The 27,673-nt window shown below is 38.9% G+C and overlaps 2 protein-coding genes across 3 annotated transcripts; one reads left to right on the top strand and one right to left on the bottom strand.

Moving 5' to 3' along the window:
• The first annotated feature begins 2,921 nt into the window (after positions 1 to 2,921).
• Positions 2,922 to 17,079, top strand: hexb (hexosaminidase B (beta polypeptide)). Of its 2 annotated transcripts, none has more exons than XM_041810428.1 (14): positions 2,922 to 3,249; positions 5,697 to 5,848; positions 9,252 to 9,317; positions 9,838 to 9,884; positions 11,314 to 11,424; positions 11,514 to 11,615; positions 11,699 to 11,831; positions 11,917 to 12,097; positions 12,177 to 12,263; positions 12,348 to 12,420; positions 14,199 to 14,379; positions 14,789 to 14,879; positions 14,987 to 15,091; positions 16,768 to 17,079. In XM_041810428.1, exons 1-14 carry the CDS (start codon positions 2,987 to 2,989, stop codon positions 16,829 to 16,831), a joined length of 1,656 nt encoding a protein of 551 aa, XP_041666362.1. In that variant the 5' UTR covers positions 2,922 to 2,986; the 3' UTR covers positions 16,832 to 17,079. The 2 variants fall into 2 exon arrangements, with proteins under 2 accessions (XP_041666362.1, XP_041666363.1); XM_041810429.1 differs by lacking the exon at positions 14,199 to 14,379 and adding an exon at positions 12,707 to 12,881.
• Positions 17,080 to 17,106: 27 nt separating this feature from the next.
• gfm2 (GTP dependent ribosome recycling factor mitochondrial 2) lies at positions 17,107 to 27,389 on the bottom strand. Its single transcript, XM_041810427.1, has 20 exons — positions 27,131 to 27,389; positions 26,956 to 27,040; positions 25,528 to 25,573; positions 25,357 to 25,454; positions 25,151 to 25,276; positions 24,976 to 25,064; positions 24,553 to 24,641; positions 24,410 to 24,470; positions 24,060 to 24,245; positions 23,887 to 23,967; positions 23,666 to 23,814; positions 20,920 to 21,060; positions 20,672 to 20,771; positions 20,397 to 20,589; positions 20,242 to 20,318; positions 20,012 to 20,150; positions 19,470 to 19,655; positions 17,805 to 17,920; positions 17,537 to 17,719; positions 17,107 to 17,455 (listed from the first exon to the last, which is right to left on the bottom strand). The coding sequence occupies exons 1-20, from the start codon at positions 27,170 to 27,172 to the stop codon at positions 17,327 to 17,329; spliced, it is 2,316 nt and encodes a 771-aa protein (XP_041666361.1). The 5' UTR covers positions 27,173 to 27,389; the 3' UTR covers positions 17,107 to 17,326.
• Positions 27,390 to 27,673: the final 284 nt, after the last annotated feature.

Here is a 27,673-nt window from a genome sequence, read left to right as displayed (position 1 = left end):
GTGGATGCTGCTAAAGCTCCGGTTTTAACAGAACTTGATGACATTTTTTTTTGTTAAAAGAAGAACAAAGAACAGCAGTGAGTTGTTCTCTTTTCAGAAATGACAAAAGTCGTGTACTGACATGTCTACAGTCGCCATGGTTCGCGTTATTGCTCCATAGCTGCGCACGCGCACCTTGGTAGTGGCTACATCACGTATTTGTTGCTCTGAATGGCCCACAAAGATGTGACAGACAGAACGTTCATCCAATCACACTCCGAGTTTTTTCAAAGCCTCTGCCTTTTCCCAAACACTTAGTATTGTGATAATCAGTGTGAAACAAATCCATCTAGCGTGTCAGGTTAACATTTCCTGTCTCTTAAACATGAAGATCTGGAAATTTGGGGGGCAAAAACGTTTTATTTTTAGCAGTTTTTAAAGAACTTTTTGATGATGCTTTTTATTTTCTAGGCAAAGGAAGTCAGATTACAGAGATAAGAGTTAAAAACAGAACATTTATGACATTATGGCCTTCAAAATAAAAGCCATTAAAACTAAAACATAGTGAAATACGGAATCAAAACAAAAAGAAGAAATACACTATAAAAACTGCACATAGAAGCTGCTTTTAAAAAGATTAGGGCCTCTGAAGTATTGACATTTTTTACTTAATTGGATTAGTTCAGGGTTGGGTTAATAGAGGGACATATTAATCTATTTTTAAAGCAGTCTGGTTAAAATGCTTATAAATACTATTAAGTACTTCATTGATGCATTAGGAGTAGCAGGGTTCAGCTGATGTTAAGGTTAGGAATGTTTTACTGATGCATCAATAAAGAAATGTATAGCTGTGTTTATGGATTCATACTGCTTTGCAGATGACGAGTGAAGTATTTACTTCCATACTAATGCTAAATGCTTCAAGTGTATAGTTGTTATAAATGCATTATTATAAAACTCTTGGCAGGCTGTGGGAGGATGGAGATGGGGGCTGCAGTCTTTCAAATCCTCCAACAGCCTCTCCCCCTCCTCACTACAGGCTTGCATAACTAACTAACAAACTCACTGATTACTGCAGAAGATTTCACCCTGTCTGACCCATTTGGATGTCTGAGGTAAACACAGTCATTGTGAGTCTGTTCCTGTGAAATGATTATGCACATTATTCAGAACTTTGGTTGAAGGTTTCATAACCTTCACACAAAATAAGAGCTTGATAGATACTGTGCATCATTTTAGACTCTTGGACTCTTGGATACCAAGCAATAGATAAAATATATGCACCCTCCAGGAGGCCTTTCTGGCAGACAAAATGTGATAAAGTGCCCTCTGTGGAGGCCTCCAAGTGGATGAAACACTAGTATAAGGTTCCTTATAGGGATCCTTTTCAGTGGTCAACTCAAAGTGCTCTCGGACCCACTGAGAGGAGAAAAAGTAGAGAAAATTTTTGATTAAAAAAATGGTGTGTTATAGGGATAAAATGTGATAAGTGCCTTTTAGGTACCATTTAAGGTGATGTGTCTTGATAAGGTGCCCTCTAGATAACATTTCCAGAGGACAAAGCATGATAAAGTGCTCCCTAGGTTACTCTTCCAGTGGACTAAGCATGCTAAAGTGCTCCCTAGGTTACTCTTTCAGTGGACTAAGGATGCTAAAGTGCTCCCCAGGTTACCCTTCCAGTGGACTAAGCATGCTAAAGTGCTCCTGAGGTTACTCTTTCAGTGGACTTAGCATGCTAAAGTGCTCCCCAGGTTACCATTCGAGCAGACAAAGCATAATAAAGTGCTCTAAATGGTGTCCCTTCCAGCAGCCAAAGCATGCTAAAGTGCTCTCTAGGGTGTTGATAGAGTGCTCTAAATGGTGTCCCTCTGCCAGATAAGTGGGATTTAGTGTGTCTAGGCTGCTTTCCTAGACAGTATTAATGGGATAAAGTGCCTTCTAGGGTATCCCCATTGGTCAAAACTTTTTTTTAAAAAGTGCTATCTAAGGTGCCCTTTCATAATACCCCTTTTGATTATCTCCTAAAAGTTAAAACTTTATAAGGTTTCCCCAAGAACATCCCTCTATTGGACAAAACAAGATAAAGTGCTTTACCTGTGCCCATCCAGTGGACAAAGCATGATAAAATTACTGAAGAAATGGCCTTCAAGTGGACAAAATGTGATAAAGTGCCCTCCAATGTGCCTTTCAAGTCAACATACCTCATGACAGAGCCCTCTGGATCACCCTCCCAGTGGCCAAAATGGGTTAAAGTGCGCTTCAAGGTGCCCTTTAATTTCCAAAGCATGATAAAGTGCACTGTAGGGTTCCCCTTCCAGTGGAAAAACATGACAAAGTGTCCTCAAGGGTGCCATTCTGCCAGACAAAACGTGATTAAGTGCCCTCTAGGGTGCCATTCCAGTGTAAAAAACGTGATAAAGTGCCATCCAAGGTGGTTTTCCGGGTGGTATTGTAAGAGAAAGTGCCTGCTAGGGTATCTTCCAGTGGTCAGAACCTGATATAGTGCCATTTAGGGTGCCCTTCTATTTGACAAAACATGACATCATCCTGCCGGACAAAACATGAATAAGTGGCCCCAGGTTGCCCCCTTTCATTTGGAGGAAACCTAATTAAGGGTACGTGATAAAATGCATTTTAGGGTACCCTTAAAGAGGCAAAACATTATAAAGCAAGGAGAGTTTATTAAGTCTTTTATTTGCTCAGAATCATTGGGGTGGAAATCGTGAACAAAGTTAATTAAATGCGCATGTTTAAGGTTACACACATTATAACTTTTATTCAGAAAAGATCAGTCTTGTTGCTGATGGTGTCGTCTGCTTGTGCACGTCACAAACACAAGTTGAGAACGTCTCACATGAGCTTTAGCAAAAAGGTGCTGCTTCCCCTTTAAATTCTTCCAAAGAATGTACTTCCTTGTTTGAAGCCCCGCCTCCTTTCCCTCTGTTTAATGCTGGTGGCTGGCCACTGGGTCTTGTGACTCTGCTGCTGTCTGCGGGTCTCTGCTAACATGAAGGCTGCTCTGAAGTTCACTGTAGTGCTGCTGAGCCTCTCTTTAGTCAGTGGTCTGCAGTTTAACTACGTGGATGACATTGAGGAAGAGCAGCAGCCCGTTAAAGACGAGTCCAAGTACGGATCCCTGTGGCCTCTGCCTCAGAAAATTCAAATCTCTGAGATTTCATTCAAGCTGACGAGCGTGAGCTTCAGAATAGTTGATGGTAAAGATTCATCGGCTGGTCCGAGCTGCAGCCTCCTCAAGGACGCCTACAGGAGGTAACTGTTTCATTTATGTTTTATTTATTTCGTTTTCTTTTTCTCTGTGGGCGTCAGAGAGGAAACTGTGCGCCGTGCTGCGTTCAAGGATCAGCCACTGCGTATTAAACTAGATTTTATCAACCTATCGGAATTCAGAGCTCTATACAATAATAATCGAAACCATTCGATACCAAAGCAACAAAAATACCCGTCTTCACCAAAAGGTTTGAAAAGGTGGGATGTTTAATTCTAAAATGTGTGGAATAATGAAGCCAACTCTGCTTGTCCTGAATCAGGAAACTTTGACAAAAACCACTTAAAATGAAATGGTTTCTATAGCACACTGACAAAAACAGGAGTCTTAGTCACATTTCTTTGGTATCTTGTGATTTTAAGTCATGAAAGGACGCAAACAAATGCGTTTCACTTATGTTTGTACTGAAACTTTGCCAATGCAATTATGCAATATAGGCTAGAGAGTGCTTGCAGCGCTGAGGCTGTTATTCCTCTTCAAAAAAAAAAAAAAAAGAAAAATATATTTGCAATCTTGGTATGGAACACTGAAACACAAATATCGAAACTTAAAACACAATTATCTGTCCAATTTGGGCATTTTTGTATTTGTCTTTTTCATGAGATGCTAACAGTGTTTGAAGCCTATCTCATAAAAATGTATTTGTTTTTGATCACCAAAACGGCCTCTTTGGACAAATACATTTGCAGTTTTAGTATCAAGCATTGCCAAACTACTTGTGCAACATTTGTGTTTTATTTTGGCAATTTTCACTTCTTGATTGCAAATGTATTTGTCTAATGTGGGAATTTTTTGTTGATTACTACCTAAAGCAACTTTCTCATGAGTTTTCTTGCAATGTCTGAAGCCTCTAGTCCTCACTGTCTCATAAAAATTGTATTTGTTTTCAATCATCTAAGCCCAAATTGGATAAACATATGGTTTTGTATGGTATGGTACTGAACACTGCCGAAATATTGCACAAATAGTTTGGCCATGTTCGACACCAAAATTGCCAACTTATTTGTCCAATCTGGCCTTTTTTTTTTCCCACGAAAACTTTTATAAGATGGAGAGGAATAAAAGCTTTAAACTTTCCAAGCCAAACCATGAAAAAGTTAGGTTTGTTAATAATCAGCAAAAAAAAAAAAAAAAAAAAAAAAAATGGACAAATATAATTGCAATTTTTGCGACAAACATTGCCAAAACATTGCACATATATTGCACTTTTGTTTGGCAATTTTTGGCACCAAATTTGCAAAACTATTTTGCTAATTTCGGCTTTAAACAGTGCAAACCTTTTTATGTGAGAGAGGAATAAAGGCTTCAAATACTACATGCAAACTGATAAAAAGGCTTTTTTTATTGTTGTGTGTTTATCAGCAAAAATATGCCAAATTGGACAAATATATATTTGTAATTTTGGTATTGAACATTGCCAAAAAATTCACTAATATTCTACAAATAGTTTGGCAATGTTCAGTACCAAAAATTGCAAATATATTCATCCAATTTTTATGAGTAAAAATCATAAAAACGTAAAAAAAAAAAAAAGATAGATAGATAGATAGATAGATAGAATTAAGGCTCCAGACATTACAACAAACTCATGAAAAAGTTGAATTTGTTGTTTTGTTTGATACCAAAATTGATGATTTGATTTCTTTTTTTTATTTTTATTAAAGACAAATATTTTTTTCCACAAGATAGGGAGAAATAAAGGCTGTGCAAACTCATGCAAAAGTTTGTTTTTATTATTAATCGATAAAACAGCAACAACAAAAAAAACAAATTAGACAAATATATTTGCAGTGTTAGTACTTAACACTGCCAAAATATCCATGAAATTTCCCAAAAGCTGCATTCTGGTTAAAATGTTTGAAAAAGTAAGGGGTTAAAAGACTTTTGGCAGATTTAGATATTAAAAAGTTTACCAGACATTTTCATGACCCTTTTAAATTAACAGTGTCCTCCTTCTTTGATAGGAAACTGGTAAAAACAATTTTCATACCATTTAAAAAAAAAAAAAAAGTAGTAGTCACCCAAGATTTTGCTGATTTTTTTTTGTTTTCCACTTGTGTAAAAAGGCAAGCAAAGTCTTTTGCATGGTCTAAATTGCACAAATACGTTGGCAACGTTTTGGTATTGACTGAGTGAAGGAGTTTGCTTGCAGATTTTGAACGCTCAATTCCTCTCCAGCTTAGATTTTTTATTATTTCGCTGGATTAAAAAATAACCCCAATATATTTGCAATTTTGGTACTGAAACATTGCTGATACATTTGCACAGTTTTGTCAGTGATCTCTGTGAATTACAGCAACTTTTTAAGTTTTGGTGCTTTTTGATACATTTTAGAATTAAAATCATTTTAAAACACCTGACATTAAAAAGTTTCAAACATTTAATCAGCCTCTGAATCAACGCTGCTTCCTCCTCGTGTCTTGTTGAACAGGTATTATGAGTACATGTTTGGCAGCGCTAAGAAGCGGTCGTTGAGTAAAAGCAGGAGAACAGGCCCTTCTGAGCTGACGGAGCTGCAGGTGTGGATCACATCACCTGACTCTGAATGTGACGGATACCCCAGTGTGACTTCTGACGAGTCATGTGAGTCTCTCCTCTTCCTTATTTGATTTATTTCATCAGGATGTTCAGCCTGCTGCTTCTTTAAACTAAAGAAATGTAAATACTCAGATCTGCAGGGTTTGGTACTTCAGCTATGAGCACTGGGAATGCTGCTTTTTATCAGATGTTGGGCTGCTTTACTCACTTACACTTGACTGCATATCAAAGTAACAGTCCTAGGCACCCAATCTTGGGTAATTTATTGTTTTAATCACCAAATAATGCAAGCACACATCTGCGCTAAATTGTACAAGTATGCTGGTGATAGGGATGCACTAAAGCACTGGTTCAACATCAGTGCCGGCTGATACTGGCCCTGCTGACAGATATCAGTCATCTGCAAATGATGTGGCATGAACTAATGTCAGCAGTCAATGTTTATCTATCGTGTCCAATCAGTGTAATGCTGGTATCTGGTGCATCTAAGATTCAAAGAGGAGATTATTAGGCAGAGGAAGTCACCTGTTGGACAGACTCTGATCTGTTTTCATGGTCAAACATGCCAGAAAATGTTGGCGCAGTGGGAGTGTCATACAGACAGAAGTAATGAAATAAGTATCATTCATACAGTCATGTGACCAGCCTGCATGGGCTTGCATAACTCCGTAAATTTAAACAGTCTAGGCCAGAGAGCAGAGTGGATCTGTTCATTGTCATGGGACAGAGGAAGACATTTAAAACCAACTATCTTGTCTCCTCTTCTAGGATTTTGAGACAAAAAAGCAAGCTGAAACCATCACACATGAACAGCTCATGTAGTTTTTGCTCATCAGGCTACCATGATATTTCAGGCTTTTGACAAGCTGTTAAAAGATAAAAAAAATTAACTCTCTTGGGTCATTTTGTATTATGCAGAAAAGAATGGGACTCAGTTCCTACTTCAGCCAGATTACACAACTCTGAGTCTGTTTTCTGGAATATTTATGAATTTACTCTCCTAAATTGCCAAAGGAAGAATTCAGAGTTTAAGCGTGCAATCAAGGAGATAAGAATTTTAAGCTTGACTAATAAGTCAAGCTTAAAATTCTGTTTTATGTGCACATACAGTCATGTGCATACATTTTAGGCATGTGAGGATTCATCACTTGGCCCGATGTGCCACAAGCTGAGGCTGGAGATAGGGGGAGGGCAGTCAAGGTCAAGCTTGATGGCATCTCTTTTGTCTGGGCTTTTCACCATGGTGATACATCAGGAGACCATTGGTGGTTTTCAGGCACTTAAGGCATCTACAGCTCGACCAGGGGCTTGTGGGAACCCTAAAGCCCTATTATGGTACACACTAAGCCATGCTTATTCGCCAGATCCACCTCTTACTCCGCCTTAAAGGTGCAGACTTTGTTTTTTCAACTGATTATTTTCCCATGCCCGTGGTAAAATGCAAGGACATCCAGAGCATGACCGGGGTTGTGTCAATCCTCTTTCCTCTTTCTTTGGCCCAAAAATTGCCTTAAAGTTGTGCACAGTGCTGCATGTCATAGTTTTAGTTTGGACAAGACATTTCCAACTTAAACCTGAGCTTCTCCTTCATAGAGTTCGAATCATAGCAAAGATGATCCACCTCGTCAAAAACTATGTGAAGCCTATGAAAGATGTCTCAATGGATTCTGTCTTGAGGGTGAATCCAAAAAAACACACCAATCATTTTTACAATTTAATAGGGTGCAGAGGACTCATGCTTTGATGCACATTGTCTTTATGACTCAGTATTGGTTGCCTAGGACTGGAATCATATCACCGTTTAAATTCTGGTACTGTGACACCTTGTTGCATGTAAACATGATATCCTGGAGAACATAAAACCAGGATAAGGCCAAGGTTACTAATTAACATGTAACCACTACAGTGGTAATTGCAGAAGTTCCAGCCCTGGTTGACACATTTAGAAGTTTGCAGATAACAGAGTGAGTCTGTTCCTACAGAGTGATTCAGCAGTACAGCAGTAAACAAGTTTTGATGGTTGATAAATGTCATGTGTAACTAATTGACAGTTCATTCAGGAACACTCTCGTCATACCTGTAACTATTTGGAGATGGAGATACAGTTGTACTTGGCAAAGAATGATGTGATTGAAAGGCTTCCTGGGTTATTCGGGCAGCATGCTTTGACATTCAGGAAGCTTTCTAGCATGGCTAGAAACGTTCATGTGAATAGATACATTTATGATAATGCATATTGAATACAATAAAACTAATTCAAAGCAATAAATCCATAGTAGCATGAATGCAGCAAGCTTTGTGCTATAAAGGAGGAGGCTGGGGTGGAGGAGGTTAAGCTTTGCCAGTTGCAGGCAGTTTGACTTTTTAAATGTGGATTAAACAAAAAAAAAAGGGAAAAAGGGAACTGGCTCTTGTGCAATTATTCACACTCTTCACACTCACTCTTCAATGGCACATCATCAGACAGTCGCTTATACCACAAGGTTTATTTGCTTAACAGTGTTTCCATTGAAGCATGACAAAATGAGGGGGAAAAGCTATTAAAGGGGCACAGCTAGCCTCCTAGTTCAGTACAAGACTCCTCTAGACTCATGTCTCCATTTGTCTAGACTTGTAGTAGGAGGTCAGCAGGACTGAGTCATTTAGGATATTAATCACCTCTACACCAGGTAAAGGGACTTAACAAAAAAATTCTTTTTTGTAAAGAGTAGGGATCAAACCCTAAAGTATGTAAAAAATTAACTAATGATAACTGCAGCTTTTAAGTCAACCTAGAGCTTTAAGGTACTAACTTTCTTCTGTTTCAACTGATTCCTGTCTGGTGTTCCTCACCTCCCAATCTGACTTTTGTGCATTATCAGGATCATGTGACTTTTGCAGAACAAATACTGCAGCCTGGGGTGATTTTTAAGGGCAAGTGAAAATGGTATTCATAGTTTACTATATTCTCAGCTCTATCTGCAGCAGGTTGGGTTACAGGGACTGCAAACTTTACCTCCTGCTGCTCCTTTGCAAAAGACACCTTTATCTGCAGGCCTTCACTTTTATTTTATTTTACTTTAATGCTCATCTGTTAGTATTGAAGTTTTCCCCTTTTCCTAAGGTACAGACGCTGAATTTACTTGTTATTCCAGAGTAGTTTTATGTTGCTTTAATGGGACTTTTACCCAAGAAAAAAGTTTGAAATCTTTGGAAATATAGGGCATTTACGTGCTTTATCATTAAACTTTCTACAACCAGAGAAACAGCAGTGCCCGCGCCGACTTTCCATCTGCATAACAACTTAACCAGATGATACTGTTTGTCCCAGGATTAACATGGCTAACATAGACCAAGCATCCAAAGCCCCTCTGAGTGTTTAAGTTCCTTACTTTAACACTTTAATGACCCCCTGTGAGGCTTAAACACTTTGAATGCACATGTAGTGATCAGCTGTTTGTGTCCACAGATGAACTGTCGGTGGATCAGCCGTACGCCGTCCTCAAAGCGCCGAAGGTCTGGGGAGCCCTGCATGGTAGGATTATAGTTTTCTGTTGTTGCACCAAAGCAGAATCAGTTATTTTATCAATGAATCAGAAGATTTAAACCCTCAGAGCCAATGTTGTATTTTTAAATGTTTGTTTTGTTGCACCAGCTGTCCAGAATCCAACGAGATTAAAATTATAATATCAGTGTAAAACAGATCCGAGAACATCGTGCTTTTCTCCAGGAGGAAGTCACTTTTTGAAGCATAAAGCAATGATTCAGTACTTTTTGAGATCAACTTCTTTATTCCAGTTAAAATTAGGAAACAGAAAACTTGTTGTCCTTATTGCATGCTTTGATACTCTACTTTCTTGTGCCAAAGGAGAGCTTTTGGAGTCATATTGTAATAGTTTTATAGTAGAATACACTGACTAGAAATAACATTTCAAGCTGCAGCCATCATTTAGCTTTAAAACACCTCTTCAGAAAACAATGGGTGATTTCACTAAGCCCCTGTTCATGTTTTATAAGGTCTGTTTATACAATGTGTTTGTTTTCCTGTTTTTTAGGCCTGGAAACTTTCAGCCAGTTGGTGTATGAGGATGAATATGGAGCTGTAAGTATAAAACACTGAGCTTTTTAGACTTAATATTATAGATAAGACATTGTTTGAGCACCTAAGAGTGTTGTATCTGTTGCACTTATTTCTTTTAATATTGTTAGTGAGTATGAAAGCCCTAATAGGACATGCATGCATACATTTATTTTTACTCCATGTTAGAGAGTAAACATGGTTGTATTCTTGAGAATATTTCTTCTTATCTTATTTTCTATGTACAGCAATGCTTGTGAGAACTTGTGGAGTTCTTAGGATTTTGATAAAACAACTTAAATCAACTCGTAATCACAGGAAAAACAAGTGTTGTTTTGATGAGACAAATAAGTCAAGATCCTGAGAAAACAACCTAAGCTGAGCGCTCCTGCTGGGCATAAATAAAGTCACTCTTATCTCCTACATCCACTTAGCTACCACCGGCTCAAAGTTATGCTGGCAACAAGTGTAACAGAGTCGTCGTAGTGTTACGACTGCTCTGTTACGACAGCTCTGTTACGATGCATATTCATCAAGAGCTGCATGTTGCACAGTAAAACTTTTCCCTCCCATTCTAACTTCTGTCAAACTTTCTGCAGAAGGACAGGAGTCATAATGTCTTTCTGGAGTCAGAGAAACACTTCTTATAGCCGGTCAGGATGTTTTCTGATAAATACAGGTACATCTAAAAAAATTAGAATATCATGAAAAAGTTCAATATTTTTTGTCACTCATTTCAGAAAGTGAAACCCATAAATTATATAGACTCATTACACATAGAGTGAAATATTTCAAGCCTTTATCTCTTGAAATGTTGGTGATTATGACTTACAGATAATGAAAACCCAAAATTCAGTGTCATGGTGTCACACCTTAATCAGCTAATTAACTCCAAACACCTGCAAAGGTTTCCTGAGCCTTTAAATGGTCTCAGTCTGGGTCTATATATATTCTATATCATAATAAACATATTACATGGATTAAACTGAACAATTTTGAAAAAATAGCCATTATTTTGAGTCATTGCAAGTTCGGTATAAATTGATGTATTGAATAGAATGGTGATTTTATGTCTTTCTCTTTTTTAGTACACAAACATACAAAAACAAGGGAAGCAGGATTTTGTGCTAATTATTCTAGAAAAAATTGACACTTGAATGTTTGCATGATGTGTAGAGCAGTAACATCTCTGTATCAAAAAATGTATTAAAGTGGTATTTAGTCACACATTTCAGGTCAAAGAAATATTGTCTTTGCATTTTCATGTTGCTATGATCGAAGAGGAACAGAACAAACGTGAAAATAACAGTACAAACTGGGTTACTGCACTGAAATGGACCTAAGTAAAACACAAAGATTTTATTGTTTTTCTAGGGTAACATTTTTATTGGCAAAATCAATTCTGTCATTTCAGAGCTTATATCAGCCTAATTTTTGGCCCTGTGTCTTTCAGAAAAGCATCAATGCGACCCAGATCAGCGACTTCCCCAGGTTTGCTCACAGGGGAATCTTACTGGACACCTCGCGGCATTACCTGCCCATCAAAGTCATCCTGGCCAATCTGGTGCGTCAGCAACTCTTGCCCTATTTTGTTTCCTCAGTTTTCGTTCTATTCCATATTCTAATGCCCTTTTCCTCTGTTTATTTATACAGGAAACAATGGCGATGAACAAAATCAATGTCTTCCACTGGCACATCGTGGATGATCAGTCGTTCCCTTACCTGAGCCGAATGTTCCCACAGCTCAGTCAGCAGGTCAGGACGTCCCCTTCACTTGTTGGTTTTCTCACATTTAGACTGGGGAGAAGAGCTTGAACTTTTTTTATGTGTGTCTACAGGGAGCTTACCACCCTTACACCCATATCTATACCCCTGCTGATGTGAAGATGGTGATCGAGTTCGCCCGGCTGAGAGGCATCCGCGTCATCCCTGAGTTCGACACTCCAGGACACACTCAGTCCTGGGGCAAAGGTCAGTTTTACAAGTGCTGATGGGAGAACACTCCAAAGCTGCCTCCATGTTTGGTCTAATCCCTCTCCACATGTTGTCATCTCAGGTCAGAAGGATCTGCTCACACCGTGCTACTCCGGCTCCTCGCCGTCCGGTACCTTCGGCCCGGTTAACCCCATCCTGAACACCACCTACGACTTCATGAGCCAGTTCTTTAAGGAGATCAGCACGGTGTTCCCCGACGACTACGTCCACCTGGGAGGAGACGAGGTGGACTTCACCTGCTGGTGAGACTGTCTTCATGATGTCAGTAACTTCTTTAAGATTGAGGACGGGCTTACATCAGCTGCTGTTTCTGCTCTGCAGGAAGTCCAACCCTGACATTCAGGATTTCATGGCTCAGCATGGCTTTGGAAAAGACTACAGCAAACTGGAATCCTTCTACATCCAAAAGTGAGTACATTTTTTTGTAGCTTTGGTAAAAAGATTATCTGGTCCTATTCTGCTCTGTTTTAATGCTTTGTTTGTGTTTTTTAGACTCTTGAACATTGTCACCTCTACCAACAAAGGCTACATGATCTGGCAGGAGGTCTTTGACAATGGCGTTAAGGTAAATAAAACATTTTTATTTTTTAATGAAAGTATCGGTTAAGTAGTGCTTAATGCTATTGCTTTGAATGCTAGCTGTCTTTTGAATCTTTAGCCAGTTAGCCAGCTAGCTAGTTGTTTGGTAGTTTCATAGCCTCAAACGTGATAGTGGTATCAATGTTCTCCTTTAACTGTGAGCTACAATGTGACTAAAGTTGTACCTTGATTTGTCAAACTTCCTTTTATCAACAACATTACTCCTGTGGTGTCAAAGCTCAGTACAGTAGTTTGGTCTCTAACCATTCCAGCTAAACCCAGACACGGTAGTTCATGTGTGGATCGGCGGCAGCACTAACGATGAGATGAGCAGGGTGACGGAGGCAGGGTTCACCACCATCCTCTCAGCCCCGTGGTACCTAGATTACATTAGCTACGCTCAGGACTGGCAGAAGTACTACAAGGTTGAGCCGCTCAGCTTCAACGGTCAGTTTTTATCAGAAAAGGGCTTCTTGGGTGGAATCAGTCAATCTGGTGGAGGTGAAACTCTGATTTGGGCCTCGATGTTTGAGGTTGGATTTTGTTCAACAGGCTTACAGGTAAAAACTGCACAGTTGTAGCAGTGGAGATAGGGCAGTGTGGTTGGTGGTACCAGATATTGATTTGAAACAGTTTTATAAGAGGGAAGGTTGCATTTCTTATTCTCATATTTTATCTCTGAAATCATTCTTTCAGAACTTGCAGTGTGCAAGACAAGCTGATTAAACGTCGTCACCCATGCTTGCCAGACGTTCAGGCCAGGATTATTGGTTGAACAGCTGTACTGCAGCCAACCCTGCTAGCTGAGGCTGTGACTCTTGTTAACTGATGCTGTCTTAATGCTCTACTACCCAGATGGAAACCAGCACATGCATGGCGTGGTTTGGCAGCGTTTTGATGTGGAAAATGGAGATAAAGCTGCATGTAGATTGATTAAGGTTAACCACGTGTGTCAGCTGGAGAAGATGTGAGGAAATTTACCTCCAAGGAGAACCAAAAGCTGGAGATTCTAGCCCTGCTAACATTAGCCACACTTGGCTAACAAATTTTATGGCCATGTCTGAAACCGCTCACTCATTTCCTACTCCCTATCAACTATGTAGTGAGCAGCATAAAGTGGACTATATAGCGGACTCAACTGCAAAACTTTGTGTTTAATTTTTGTGTTTATGATTTCGGACACTACTCCGGCCGCAGGAAATTACGTCATCGCCGTCTCACAGTTAAAACTTTTCGCATCAACAGCTCATGAATTTTGATGGCAATGGCTAAAGATCGAAATGATGGGAGAATTTCACTGAAAACTGATAATAAATGTGATGTATTTTCCCCCCAAAAATAAAAAATACTAATAGATAAAAAGCTTGTGTCTTTAGTGGCAAAATAGTGTACAGTTGTGTGTGTCATGCAACTTATTTTTGCATAAAGATGATGGTCTCATGTCGTGTAATCCTCAGAGTTACTCCGTTTTAAATCCTTAACATTTTATTACAGATTTGGTTAAAACCAACAAACAAAAAAGTATTGAAGTTTTTATATGTGTTCCTGTGCTCCTCTCAGTCCCCGTCATGTTTGAGAGCAGCAACCGCTTTGCATGATGGTAAATATTGCTGGGCTAGTGGGCATCAGTTGTTCACTACTTTTCAAAATGCATTGTGGGATAGAATGAGAGTGGACTTGGATTTTTTTGTCTTCATTCCCTCCCATTTCCTCCTTCTCTCATCTTGATACTGACACTGATACTTGTATGTGTGTGCTGTGTAGCTCAAGGCAGACACAATAATCCACGTTTGGAAAGGAAACCAGCAGCAATACCAGAATGAGATGGCAAATGTAACCTCAGCAGGGTACCAGACCCTGCTGTCCACTCCCTGGTACCTGAACCGTATCTCCTACGGCCAGGACTGGCGGAGCCATTACAAGGCCGACCCTCAGGATTTCCATGGTTTGTGTCTGCATGATTGAATTTTTCCGCTTCATTTTATTTTTATTAATCTGCCCATGCAGCACGCCGTTTGCAGCTTATGCAGCATTTTTTAGTGTTTATATTCACAAGTCAGCACTGGATGTTTGCCTCCGTCTTATGACTCTGTTTTATTGTTCTGTTGTTGGTCTGACTCAGATTTTATTAGCTGTGTTGTTTGACTTTGGACACTTGCTTTAATGCCTTAAAGCCACGTCTGTGCAAACATGTTCAAGCCTGTTGAACAAAAACAAAAGAAACGCCAGCTTTTGGCCATCATATGGGACAGAAATCTGTATTTTCTTTGTATTAAACATTTCATTTCTGTGTATCATGAGTCATAGCTCCCCTGGACCCTGTTGATCTTATTAAATGTCACATTTCAAAACAGGAACTGAAGCACAAAAGAAGCTTGTGATTGGTGGAGAAGCCTGTTTGTGGGGGGAGTATGTGGACGGCACCAACCTGACACCCAGACTGTGGTAAGTTCATGTGATTCTTCAATAACCTCATCCCGTCTTGGACTTCGATATGTCACATGACAGTGGATTAGACAGTTTTTTTTTTTTTTTGTGTCTGTCTCTCCCAGGCCTCGTGCCAGCGCTGTGGCAGAGCGGCTGTGGAGCGCCAAAGAGGTGACGGACATCAATGATGCCTTTAACAGATTGTCCTTGCACCGCTGTCGGATGGTGGAGTAAGTTTATGTTGTGTTATTTCAAATTGAGGCTTCTTACGCCTTCATTTTAACAATTTTCTTCAGTTACTTCCTGCCAGTTCTCCCCCTCATTCATATTTTATGATTATTGCGATATGCATCAACACACACCCTGATTGCATGACGTGATAATGTAGAATCAAATGAAACTTGTCCAAATGTGTGTTTTATTGACCTCTACTAATAAAAAATACTCTCACAAGAGCAGAAACATAAAACCAAAGCTCCAAAATAAGGTGGGGCAGAATGATGTATCTAGGAAAGCTGCAGGTGTTAGGCAGCGTCGGTTTTCGTCATTTAGAGGCCCAGGGCAAAAACCAATATGAGCCCCCTTCCCCTTTAGCTAAAAACATTAATAATGATGGAAAAAAATAGTAAGTATGTCTTTTAAGTTAACAGAGCCACAGAATTGAAGTAAACCTCCAAATGTGATATGTAAATACCCAAATAGCCAACCATAATTCTCATAGCTCAAACTCGGCACAAGTCTTTAGGCCAAGTGGAATTACATTAATCATTGATAAAAAAAAAATGCATTCTCATTATCAGAGACATATCTGGCTTTTGGTAGAATAAGGTTCCTTCAAATGACTATCCCCATTATGAGAATACAGTCTTAATAATTCCTCAAAAGTAGAAAAGCCTACTGACAGAAGTATAAAGTTATATTTCAAGAATACACTCTTGATCTTATAGGGATAAAGACTAAATATTTCAAGAATAGATAAAGGATTTAGAAGAACAAAAGGTAGAAAATAAAAGTCTTACTTTTTGAGAATAAAGTGGTAATACTATAGGAATTATTCTTTATAGCACAATAAGTTCTAATAATGGCTGTAAAACTTGAGGAAAAAGTCAGAAAAAACAAGAACTAGAAAAGCACTCAGAGAGCACAGACGTCCGCATACTGTTCAGCTCAGTTGAGTACTTGTCTCTGCAGATTTATTTTGGGGATGCATCCTTTTAACACCAGGATCAGCCAGTATCAGTCCTGTTATCAGCAAGTAGTCTAACTGCTGAGTCAAATAAGAGATTGAACAGAAGAGGTCACTTATTGGGCAAACTCTGGACAATTTTTACAGTCAAACACGAGAGAAAATGATGGCACAGTTGGATTTTTGCACCTAAAGAAGTTGTTCGAGTTTGCCCTAGGATAACTGGAGTCCAGTTTAAAGATCTGAATTTGCTGCGGAAGAAATAAGTGGTCAAGAAAGCAAAAAGAATAATTGGTCAGACTACATCCTTTGCCATTTTAATGCTGTCAGGATGCTCCTATCCAAGCTCCCAAAGGAAAACTACCCATTACTCAAACTCATTTCTTAAGCTTAATGCTTAGAGCTGCAATTAGTGGCTATAAACATCTGTTGCATCCTCTATGTCCTGCACATATGGTAGAATTGACAGTAAAGTCGACTTTGACTTTACAGTTGGGTAAATTTGCATTTTAAGCCCTAATCGTCACAATCCATGCATTGAAAAATATGTCACAGTTTTGTTTGTGTGGATTATTTTGGAATAATTTCGACACATACTGTTATAATGCTCAGAAAGTTCAGGGCTTCAGACCTGAGGATGTAGATCTGTTCACCCCTTACACTCTGTTATAATCTACAAAACTAAAAACATTTATAACTTTAACACTTCTCTAATTTCAGGCGTGGGATCCCAGCTGAGCCGCTGTTTTCCAGCTTCTGTCCTCATGAGTACAGAGGCGTCTGAGAACAGTCGAGCAGAGGATCACAAAAAGGGAAGAAAAGGAACAAAATGAAGTCGGCCTCTGCCAGGAAATCAAATGCTGAGCTGCCTTTGTAGAAATGTCACTGTGCTGTTAATCTAAGTCACATCAACCTTTTTAAACCTGCAGATCAACACAACTCTGAACCACATCAAACGTGAATTTATGAATGCACTCTTTGTTTTTTATGAATGTTTGTATGATGATTGTGAATAAAGATGTTTAAATTTTAGACACTGGTCATGTGTGTTTTATTAAGCTGCACATTTATTTCAGCTAGTTCCAGCTACAGCATTATTAAATATTCAGCTTTTCCTCTATTTTCTGCAGCAGATTTCGGCTGTAAATAGCCGTTTGTTCCAGCTACTTCTCAGTTCTTGATATTTTAAGTACATCCTGGAAAAATCTGTTTGGCCATTCGCTATGCTTCTCTCTCAGAAGTCCATAATTTCCTTTGCTGCTCAGAGTTGAACAGGAAGTCAGAGCAGACCAGCCATCCGTTTAACAAGGACGCTCTGGTCCTGGGGGTTCATGGCCTCATATGTGTCCAGCTCCAGGGAGAAGGTGGCATTCCCGGATGTTAGTGTCCGTAAAATGGTGGAATAGCCCTTTAGGAAGAGAACAAGCATAAACAATGAGTACATGATTCAGTGAGAGAAAGCTACACTCACTTTTGAATGAAATCTCACCATCATCTCCGCCAGCGGGACAGTCGCCAGTAGCACCTTGTCATCATGCCGACTCTGGATGTCCCGGACCGTGCCTCGTCTTTGGGATAAGTCTCCTAGCACGGAGCTCAGATGCCCCTCCCCAACAGTCACCTCTAAGGACATCACCGGTTCCAGGACCTGACCTCCTGACAGCTTCAGGGCCTGCATACAAAACCACATGACAGCTGATTTATCTATTGATAATCCCACAGCTTGCTGTGATAACAAAGAAGCAGTAACCGTTTACCTTTTGCATGCAGCGAGACAGACATGCAGACACTATGGCGGGAGACGTTCCTGGTTCCATGTTGACACTCCGGATCAGCGTGGACACACCCAGTAAAGGATAGCCTAACAGAGGACCTGAAGTAGGAAGTTTTCATAAAGACCGTTCAATGTTTATTTCTTAGACAATGACGAGAGTACCAAGAGTATACATTCAGACAGTATTAAGATTCTCTTCACCTTTTTTAATCTTCTGAAGTTACAGACTGATGCCAATATCAATTGAAAAAAACAAAGAGAAAATAGAATTTTAGAAATTTCTGCACATTTGTTAAAAATAAAAAACTGAAAAATCAAATTGACTTGGCTTTAATTTGGAGTTTTCTGCAAACTCAAGCAGGATTTCTCATGTTTTGCATTGAGAAGAGGCTTCTGTCTAGCCACTCTGCCATAAACTTCAGATCAATAGAGGGCTGCAGTGATGGTTGTCCTTCTAGAGCTTTGTCCCATCATTACAGGATCTCTGGAGCTCAAAGTGACCATCGGGTTCTTGGCGATCTCTCTTACTAAAGCCATTCTCCACTGATCGCTCAGGTTGATTGGGCAATCAGCTCTTGGAAGAGTCCTGGTTGTGCAAAACTTCTTCCATTAGAGAATTATAGAGGAATCAGCTTGTACAGAGTAGAATCTGTACTACCATCCTCTACCTTGTAGAGGACTGGTTCCCAAACTGGGGTCCAAGACTCCAAAGATTATGTGGGGGTGTGGGGCATTGTCTGCTCTGAGGCTGCCAAAATAAGATTTGCAAATATTGACTAAAACCATGATAAAGCAGTTATTAGGTAGTTTATACGAAGTTCTTTGGATAAAAAAAAGTTGATTTCTGGTATCAGTGTGTCACGTTTTCATTCATTTCTTCGTCATTCTTTTTTTTCTTCTGTTTTTTTCATTGTTCATTTATTGTTCTTTTTCACTCAATTTTTGATTTTTTTCGTCATTCATTTTTTCTCTCGTTTTTTCATCATTCAACGTTCTTTTTTTCAATCATTTTTTCTTTGTTTTTTTAATCGTTTTTCATCGTTCAATTTTGCGTTCATTTTTTGTATTTTTTTCTTTCATTTTTCTTTCACTTTTTCTATTGTTTACTCGTTCATTTTTTTGTTCAATTTTCTGTTCAATTTTTGGATTGTTTGTTCATTTTTTGTTTGTTTATTCTTCTTTTTTGGATCGTTTTTCGTCATTCATTTTTTCATTCAATTATCGAGTGTTTTTTCTATCATTTTTCATTTGTTTTTTTTGTTCATTTATGCAACCGTTTTTTCATTTGTTTTTTCGATTGTTTTTCATTTTTTCAATCCTTTTATAGTTCGTTTTTTTATCGGTTTTTTTTTATCCTTTTTTCGTTCGGAAAAATGGCTTGGAAAAACAGTGTTGTAGAGGATGATGGCTAACTGTTTGAAGGGGAGGAGGGGTGAGCCATCCAATCACCTCAATTGTTCTGAGAGAAATTATTACTCACTGCTGGCCTGTGAGAGCCACAGACACCAGATTTCTTATGTTTTAAAGATAAACGCATTTTCTAAAAGAGCTCCCAAAATACAACACCTACTCCAGCATAAAGTGTAAAGTCTAACCACAGAAGAGGGTAGAGAGGGTTTGCAGGAAACAAACATTTGTTCATTGATACCTTGTAGATATGAGCTGTTGACTCCATTCTCCACTGCTTCTTTCATTTCTGGTGACAGCTGTGTCTTCAGTTTCTCTGTGAAAGCGATTTCACATGATCCACTCATAGAAGAGATGTCCACAGGTTTGACCGTCAGCTCCACATTCACGACGTGCCGTTTCTCACCAACAGTCCGGTCCAGCATGTCTACATGAAGAGAGCAAAGATCTCGAGTAGTATGCAGTTTACAAAACATATCATCCTACTAAAACATCATGCACAATATTTGAACTCAAGGAGTTTTAATTTTATAGTTTAATGCTCCTCCCTCTGTTTAGCTTTCCTGCTAACACTGTGTGTGTTAAGACTCCTTATATGTGGGAAAATGTCTTAAATTAAACACAAAACCAAGATTATGTAGAAATATAACCCTCGCTTATAAGGCTGTCTAAGTTTTTGATACCTCTGTACTTTGAGCTAGTGGGATTTTTTTGGTAATAAACATGAAATGACCCAGTACTGGGTCCATAGAACTACCGCTTATGCATCACAATAATTTATACCTGTGGTGGAGACCTCCTGGAGAATAGTCTCCCTGTAGGCCACCTGAAGTGGTCCGAGGTGAGTCTCGATGCCATACTCTCGTCTGATCCGATCATGGAGGATCTCGATGTGAAGCTCTCCCATCCCACATAAAATAGTCTGAAGATGGAGAGTGACGCACATTTAGCTGAGTCATTGAGGCAGATGATCTGACTAAAGAACGTCCTGGATAATCCAATGATGGTATTACCTGGCCAGAATCAGGGTCAACCCGGACTTTGAGGCTGGGGTCTTCTCTCTGGAGGCAGTTTAGAGCGTGCTCGAGATCTTTGAAGGAAAAACAAACAGTCTAAGTGATTATAGTCTCAGTTAAAGTTGTTAAATACGACGCCTGCAGACACTTACCAGCCTGTTTAGCCATGGTTGGAGGCTCTATGGTGCAGAAGAAGACCGGATCAGGAACCTCCACTCCTGAAAGGATCACACCAGCATTTTCTTTTTGTTTCTTTCCTTTCTTTACTTCACTATCATTCTCAGCTCGACGGGCTGCTGCAGCTGCTGACGCCTTTGAGGAAACGATGGTGTCCCCTGTGACTGTCTGGAGTAAAAATGGGAAAAAAGTAAATCTTCTGCTTGCAGAGAAATCTTAAAAAATGCAAACCAGGTTTATAAGGCTCCACCTGCTTCAGTCCTACAGTCAGAGCGATGTTTCCTGCCGTCATTGAGGGGATTTCTACGTGCTGATCAGCAAACGGCACCAGCAGCCGGCTCATACGCTCACTACAGACCAATAACACCAAAATGAATCAGCTTTTGTCGTCACAGGAAGAGAGGCTGAGGTAGATTTGTTTAGAAAGCACCGTCTATGAAAAAAGGAATGATTCTGTTTGGTATTTATTGGTCAGTTTTGGGTCATAAAAGTACATACATGTTGTTCCTGTTGATGTTGTGGACTGCGGACTGAGGTTTCAGGGTGCCAGAGTAAATCCTCAGAAACACCAGAGGACCTCGCTGCTTGTCATGGACGACTTTGAAGGCCAGAGCGCACAAGTCGTCTTTATACCACCGCCTGTTAAAGGATGAAGGATGGACAGAGCTTTTAATAAATAAATACTTATGGAGACAAGATTTTCAATAGCTCCTCAGATGTTCAAAAGAATACGACCAGCAAGATTCAAACTTACAAACTTTCTGTGAATTTTCCACAAAGTTAGTGATGGTGACAGTCAACTTCCATGCATTTCAACTTCTCAAGCTCTTTCTAATCTTTTTTAATACTTCTGCAGCTTTCAGATGGAACCTGTATAGTTGTGAAGTTGTGTTGGGATGTCATGAACAGGAAAGGCTTGGACAGGTCTCCTCTCTCCTCTTCACTCAAACCTGAAGCCAACCCCCATGTTAAAGACAGTCCCAAATTTCTTAATCATTAATGGAGGAGAAAGCAGGAAAGCAGGAGTTACAAGTAGAGCTGTTAAGATTTATTGCATTAATTGCAATTAACTGTGATATCCAATTAGTGCACTTTATTTTTTAATGTGATTAATTGTTTGTTGTCCCTTTCAGCCACGTCAGCGTCTCCCTGCAGCCACAGTGTTGTAAAATAAGTCCACCACTGCTCCTTAATGTCTGATTTCACTTTAATAAACTCAAACAGCTCAGTTGACATGTCAAGGGTCATCGCCTTTACTGTTCACTTATTTCCCTTTAATCCATAACAAGCTCCTTTTTCCTCAGTTAAAGCCATGTTAAAGTCATTAATCCACCTGTAAGAGCAAGTCTGTATCCAAACTGTAAGTCGATTAGTTTAAGACAGTAGGAAAAAAAAAAACAGAATGTCACAAAACAATTTTAAAATAGGAGAGTTTGAGAATGAGATTAACTACATCTAAAAATTTAAATATTTTGACAGCCCTAGTTATATGCAAAGAATAGATGGGAGCAGTCTTTGCAGAAGCCTTTTAACTGGCAGACACGTCCAGTGGAGTTAAATAATAGAGAAAAAAAAGACTGAATGGACATTAAGGAAGGGGCTTTGAACAGATTTTTAACTGTCAGCTTCTGTAAAGTCAGTATGTGATGAGCTAGAATTATAAAACAGTTTTTGACATGGGTAAATAAACAAAACGATTATAAGTTTTAGAAAATCAATATAAAAGAGTGCATCAGTCATGAAAGTGGAAATTTAGTGGTGCTGTCAAGCATTTAAGTTTTCAAAATCAGCATTAATCTCACAGTTTCTCTAATTGATCACAATTAATCTCCCTTTGTTTTTGCATTTGAAATTCAACAATATTGCATTTAAAGATGTAAAGCAGGGTTATTCGATTACAAATTCAACCGGGCCAAATTTTAAAATACAGAAATGTAGCTGGGCCGGACATGTTCAACACCTAGTGAGCAGCTTGTAATGCCAAATTCAAACCTATACAGATCAATTTGATGAAAAATATGCAGCTTTTATTCATTGTCTCCTTTTTAAATTTGGCAACATGACAAAGCACATGAAAAAGTGCATAAAAACACAACAACAGAGCTGTATTTGAACATTACTTGAGTTAGTAGAAATGTTTTTTCACTTGAATAAAAATAAAATAAATAGAATGAAAAAATTACAATTCTGTAATCTTCTTCTTTATCTCCTGTAAATAAAAATTTTCACATCTTACCGCGGCATATCTTGAAGTGCATAAAAACTACATATCTTGGGGCGACTGCTGTCAGCATTGCTAGCCATGGAGTGTTGCATTCAAATTCTGAAATACTGGGGGAATTTATGAAAACTTGCGAAACAGGTTGCCCTCTGCATCTCTAGAATGACCACAGGCTGGGTCACTTGGGGGTTGGTTCTGGGCCACATGTGGCCCCAGGGCTTCATTTGGATTTTTGTACTGTTTCAAACTAAGATTAACTGACCTACGATTTGGATACAGACCTGCTTTTATTTTAAAAGAAAATTAGGAATTTGAGGTAAATTGAAGATTTTCACAGGATCTTAACCACAGGAAAAGGAACTTGTTATGGATTGAAAAGGAAAAAGGAAGAGTAAAAAAGGCAAATGTTTGATATGACAAGGTGCAGATGACTTCTAATATGTCTACTGAGCCGTCTGTGAGTTTTTTAAAGTGAAATGAGACATTAAAGTTGTGCTGAAAGGGACAATAAAGCATGTGATTAATGGGATTAAAAGTAACTTACATACTGATAATGGACTTTAATCCCATAATGCATTAATGCTGAGAACTCCAGTTTTAATTCATTTTTTTCCTACTTTTTTTTTGTCTAGACAATTAATTGGTTTTTCATTCTCATCCTCTAAATTGGGTGTTCTCAAACTTTCAGCCTATGACCCCCAAAATAAAGGTGCCACAGACCAGAGACCCCCACTGTACGTCTGTAAGTCTTGATTTTTCTGCGTGAAGTTTAACCTCAGCCAAGACAAAAGGAGAGAAAGGTTTTCTTAAAAAGTCAGACTAAATATATAGTGAAAACACATTCTGGGTTAATGGCAAATATTGCAAAGAAATGGAAGGTTAACATGGAAAATCACAAAAAAAAGGCAGTTCAAGACTGTAGTCCCTGGATTACTACCATGACGGAGTCACCATTCACACCATTCAGAACCATAGGAGAGCTGGTCTGACATAAGACAGTAATAGGTTTAAGAGTTCACTCACACCAGGTCATGGTGTCGTTCGTTGGGCGCCGGCAGGTACGTGGTGATGGCGTCTAAAAGGGGCTGAACGCCTTTGTTTCTCAAGGAGCTTCCACAGAGGACAGGGACGCCTTTACGGGACAGGGTCACCCGCCTCACGGCGTCCTGGAGCTGGAGACACATTACCCTGGTTAACTCTGTATCCACATACTCTCATATTTTAGGATGGAAGTAATCTCTTACTTTGATTGAGGAAACAGCATCAAAATTGTCGCTAAAATCAGTCAGGAGCAGCTCTGCAAACTCATCGTCCAGATCAGCAACCTGGGGTTGAGAATATTAACAGAAACATGAAAATATTGTACAGTTTATGGGGTTTAAATTTGGAAATATTGGTGTTAATGCTGCATGAGCACCTGCTCTATCAGAGCCATCCTGGCCTCATTGACCTCCTGAAGCAGCTCGGGATCATCTGATTGGTCTAGAGGTTTACTTTCAAATAATCGTCCGTCATCTTCCATGTATTTCTGTTTCCATATGAGCTTCTTGTTTGTTAACAAGTCGACCACACCCGAGAAAGTCTTTCCGCTGCCAATGGGAATCTAAGAGGTGAGATAGTACTGTTAGGGTTTTATGTATACTTATTTTATCTTCATCTTTTATTAATAAGCCATTGATTTAAACCACACAGTCAACTAAATCTGTGTTTTTAGGTTTGCTACTTAAACTCTACAGCAAAACTTATCAAAGATTTTAGTCCGCTTACCTGCAGGAGCACCGGATTGGCTTTCAGCTTCTGTTTTATGCTCTCAATGGAAAAACTGAGGCTAAAGGTAGAAAATAATGAAAGCAGATTACATTTAAATATTAAGAAAACATATCCTGTTTCTGCTCAGATTCCTCACTCACTTTGCTGTGGGTTTGTCCATCTTATTCAGGAAACAAAGGCAGGGGATGTGGTGCTTCTCTGCTTGTCTCCACACGGTCAGAGTCTGAGCCTGTTGGAGTTTTTAAAGGAAACAGAAGACAATATTTTAGGCTGGTGTTCACAATTATTAAAAAAACATCCTTCAGCCCTGTATGCTAGACTTTCAGGCTTATCCCCACAAGGGTGCCCATTATCTTCAAATTCATGCCGAGAATCAAGAAAGATGTGCAGGAGTCTGCCTTTACCCATTTCTCCTTTTTTTTTTTTTTTTACAGACTTTTCAAATCCAAAATTATTGTGTTTCCAACCTTTATATACCATCACAAATAAAGAATAATACAACAATGTTGTAGTGGATCTAATTTTGACATAAAACAGAGGCAGTTTCAAAGCAGGCATCTCACCTCAACTCCAGCAGAAGCATCAAACACGGCAACAGCGCCGTCAAGAACTCTTAGTGCCCGCTCCACCTCCAGAGTGAAGTCGACATGTCCTAAAATCATCCACACAGACAGTCATTTTTACGTCAGAGCTTATTCTGCTGAAAAGGTTTTATTCTCACGTAGAGGCTGTTTGTACCCGGGGTGTCTATGAGGTTTATTCTGTGGCTTCTCCAATCAAATGTGACAGCAGCTGACTGTATGGTGATGCCTCGCTCTCTCTCTTGAGCCATGAAATCTGTGACTGTGTCTCCATCGTCCACATCTGAAATCAGCAGAGAAATAAACATATGAGACAAACAAACAAGCAAACTGAGAGTAATACTGGTGTGGTTCAGGTCTAACCTCCCAGTGCTCTTGTATAGCCAGAGTAATAGAGCATCCTCTCTGTGGTTGTCGTCTTTCCTGCGTCGATGTGCGCCATGATGCCGATATTTCGGATCCTGCAGATACAGAAGTTACAATTTTAACAAAGGAAAAAGCTAAATCTAAATATCATTTAAAGGTGTTACTTACTTTGAAATGTCAGGGTTGACGACAGCTCGTAATGATTTGACATCATCTATGACAGTGAACACAGAGAATAACATTGATCAGCTGATTGAAAGGGTGATAATGGAGGTTCAATCATCAACATTATGCACAAGGAAATGAAAAAATACATCAGCTGTAGTGAAAACTGCTTGGCTTATTCAAGTCAGAAACAAAACAAGAGTAAATTTTTCTGTTTTATTCTTGATCTGAAAAATAATCACTAACAGAAACATGTTTATTGGTGTACACCATGTCTAGAGCTTTTACAGTATGAAAACATGAACAGACGCTCTTCAAAGCACTGAAAATCATATCTTTTTACAGTTCAACAAGACTCAGAAAAAAAGGGAAAATCTTTTTTGCTATGACAGCCTTTACTTACTCATGAAAAGATTTTACTATGACTAAGAGCTTGGCTAAACTAGATACAGGCTGATAACTTCAAACAAATACTGGTCAATATTTTCAGCGGATATAGGCTGATATTTACACCTGATATAGGTAAATATTTACAGCTGATTTTGGGTGATATGTTCAGCAGATACATGCTAATACTATTTACATTGGACAAAAGCTGACATTTGCAGCAAACTCAGGCAAAAATTTACAGCAGATATGGGCTGATATTGACATCAGATATGGGCCAATAATTGCAGTGGATGTAAGCTAATATTAAAAACCAACTAAAGCTGATAATTACAGCAGATAAAGGCTGATTATTAAAGCAGATATAAGCTGATATTTATAGCTGATTTAGGCTGATATTAACAGTGGATACAGACCAATATTTACCACAGATATAGGCTGATATTGACAGAAAATCAAAGACTGATTTGGCTGAAAATATTTACATAAGATTAAGGCCATTTTTTAGCAGATGTAGGTTGGTGTTAAAGCAGGTTTGTGATCATATTACAGGCCAATTTAAGCAGATATTTACAGCAGACAAACTGATATTCATGGCTGATAAAGGGCAATATTTACAGTGAATTTATATCAATATTTATGGCTGATTAAGACTGATATTTACAGATTATCAAGGCCAATATGTACAGCTGATTTAGGCTGTTATGTACAGTGGATACAGGTCGATATTTACAGCTTATCAGAGAAAATAGTTCTGAAAACATATCAAAAAAGTTTCACAAAGTTAGACAAAATTAATTCCTACATCCTTGAAGGGTTTATTTTTAGCAAACGTCACATAAAAGAAAAATCGACTTAAGTCTGAAATAATAGGATTAACAACTGCCTGAAATTTTACTTTGTTAATGATCTGATTCTTTTTTTAAATCGACTACTGTATGAGTTAAAATAGATTTTTTTTTCAAGTTTTTAAAGCTTGACCTATCAAATAGTCAACAAGCTACAAATTTGTGTCCTAATTTGGAGATAGAACTGGAGAATTACCTGGTAGAAAGCTGTAATGTCTTCTTATATACCTGCTGCCCTTACATCTGCAGCACTGAAGTCCAGCAGTTAATAAATATCTTCCCTGTGAATGACAGAAATTATGTTATGGAGTACATACTAAAATAGCATTCATTTTCACCGACAACATTTAATTTGGTAAATTATATCTTACCCAAATCATCCTGCTTAGTGTCTGTGAGGCTCCAACAGGCATCTTTAATGTCTTATCCTCCAAGTTTTATCCGTCACATCAGTCCGGGTCATAAATGAACCATCATGGAGCGACAAAAAGGGATAAAGGGAGTCTGACAGTTCTACCTAATAGATAAGAACATTATTAATACTGTATAAAAGCTTTAAAACGCCTTTCAATACAGTATAATCCTCATGACTGTCAAATGTCACGCTTTCATAAGGCACAGCTTCAAAATAGTTCCCCAGAAACAAGTGTACGAAGCTGATGAGTCCGGTGTACCGATTCAAAGAGGGACCGTGTTAAATGGTGACTGTCCAAGTTGCCGTAACAGCTGAAAAAAAGGAATAAATGCTCCTTTAACATAATAATGTCACTGTGTCGAGTAAACCCATCCTACGGGGCTTCAGCTTGAACAAAGAGCCACACAAGCGGGGCGCTTTAGGTTATCAACGGCTGAAGGTCGTCAATTAACACGGTCACTCGTTGAAGCGGTACACCAGGCAAGTAAATACAGTCAAA

This window comes from Cheilinus undulatus, linkage group 17 (assembly GCF_018320785.1).
Source record: "Cheilinus undulatus linkage group 17, ASM1832078v1, whole genome shotgun sequence".
NCBI classification, from domain to species: Eukaryota; Metazoa; Chordata; class Actinopteri; order Labriformes; family Labridae; genus Cheilinus; species Cheilinus undulatus.
The sequence above is the reverse complement of the archived record's forward strand: the minus strand, read 5'-3'. Positions and strand labels throughout refer to the sequence as shown.

Bases quoted from the DNA above. Each gene is read 5' to 3' on its own strand.
- hexb (XM_041810428.1), top strand. From the start codon at position 2,987: ATGAAGGCTGCTCTGAAGTTCACTGTAGTGCTGCTGAGCCTCTCTTTA. The intron at 14,380-14,788 runs GTTTGTGTCTGC...ATTTCAAAACAG, and splicing joins CGACCCTCAGGATTTCCATG to GAACTGAAGCACAAAAGAAG. The intron at 15,092-16,767 runs GTAAGTTTATGT...CTCTAATTTCAG, and splicing joins CACCGCTGTCGGATGGTGGA to GCGTGGGATCCCAGCTGAGC.
- gfm2 (XM_041810427.1), bottom strand. From the start codon at position 27,172: ATGCCTGTTGGAGCCTCACAGACACTAAGCAGGATGATTTGG. The intron at 20,590-20,671 runs GTGGAGCCTTAT...TTTTTACTCCAG, and splicing joins TGACTGTAGGACTGAAGCAG to ACAGTCACAGGGGACACCAT. The intron at 19,656-20,011 runs GTATAAATTATT...CTCTTCATGTAG, and splicing joins CCAGGAGGTCTCCACCACAG to ACATGCTGGACCGGACTGTT.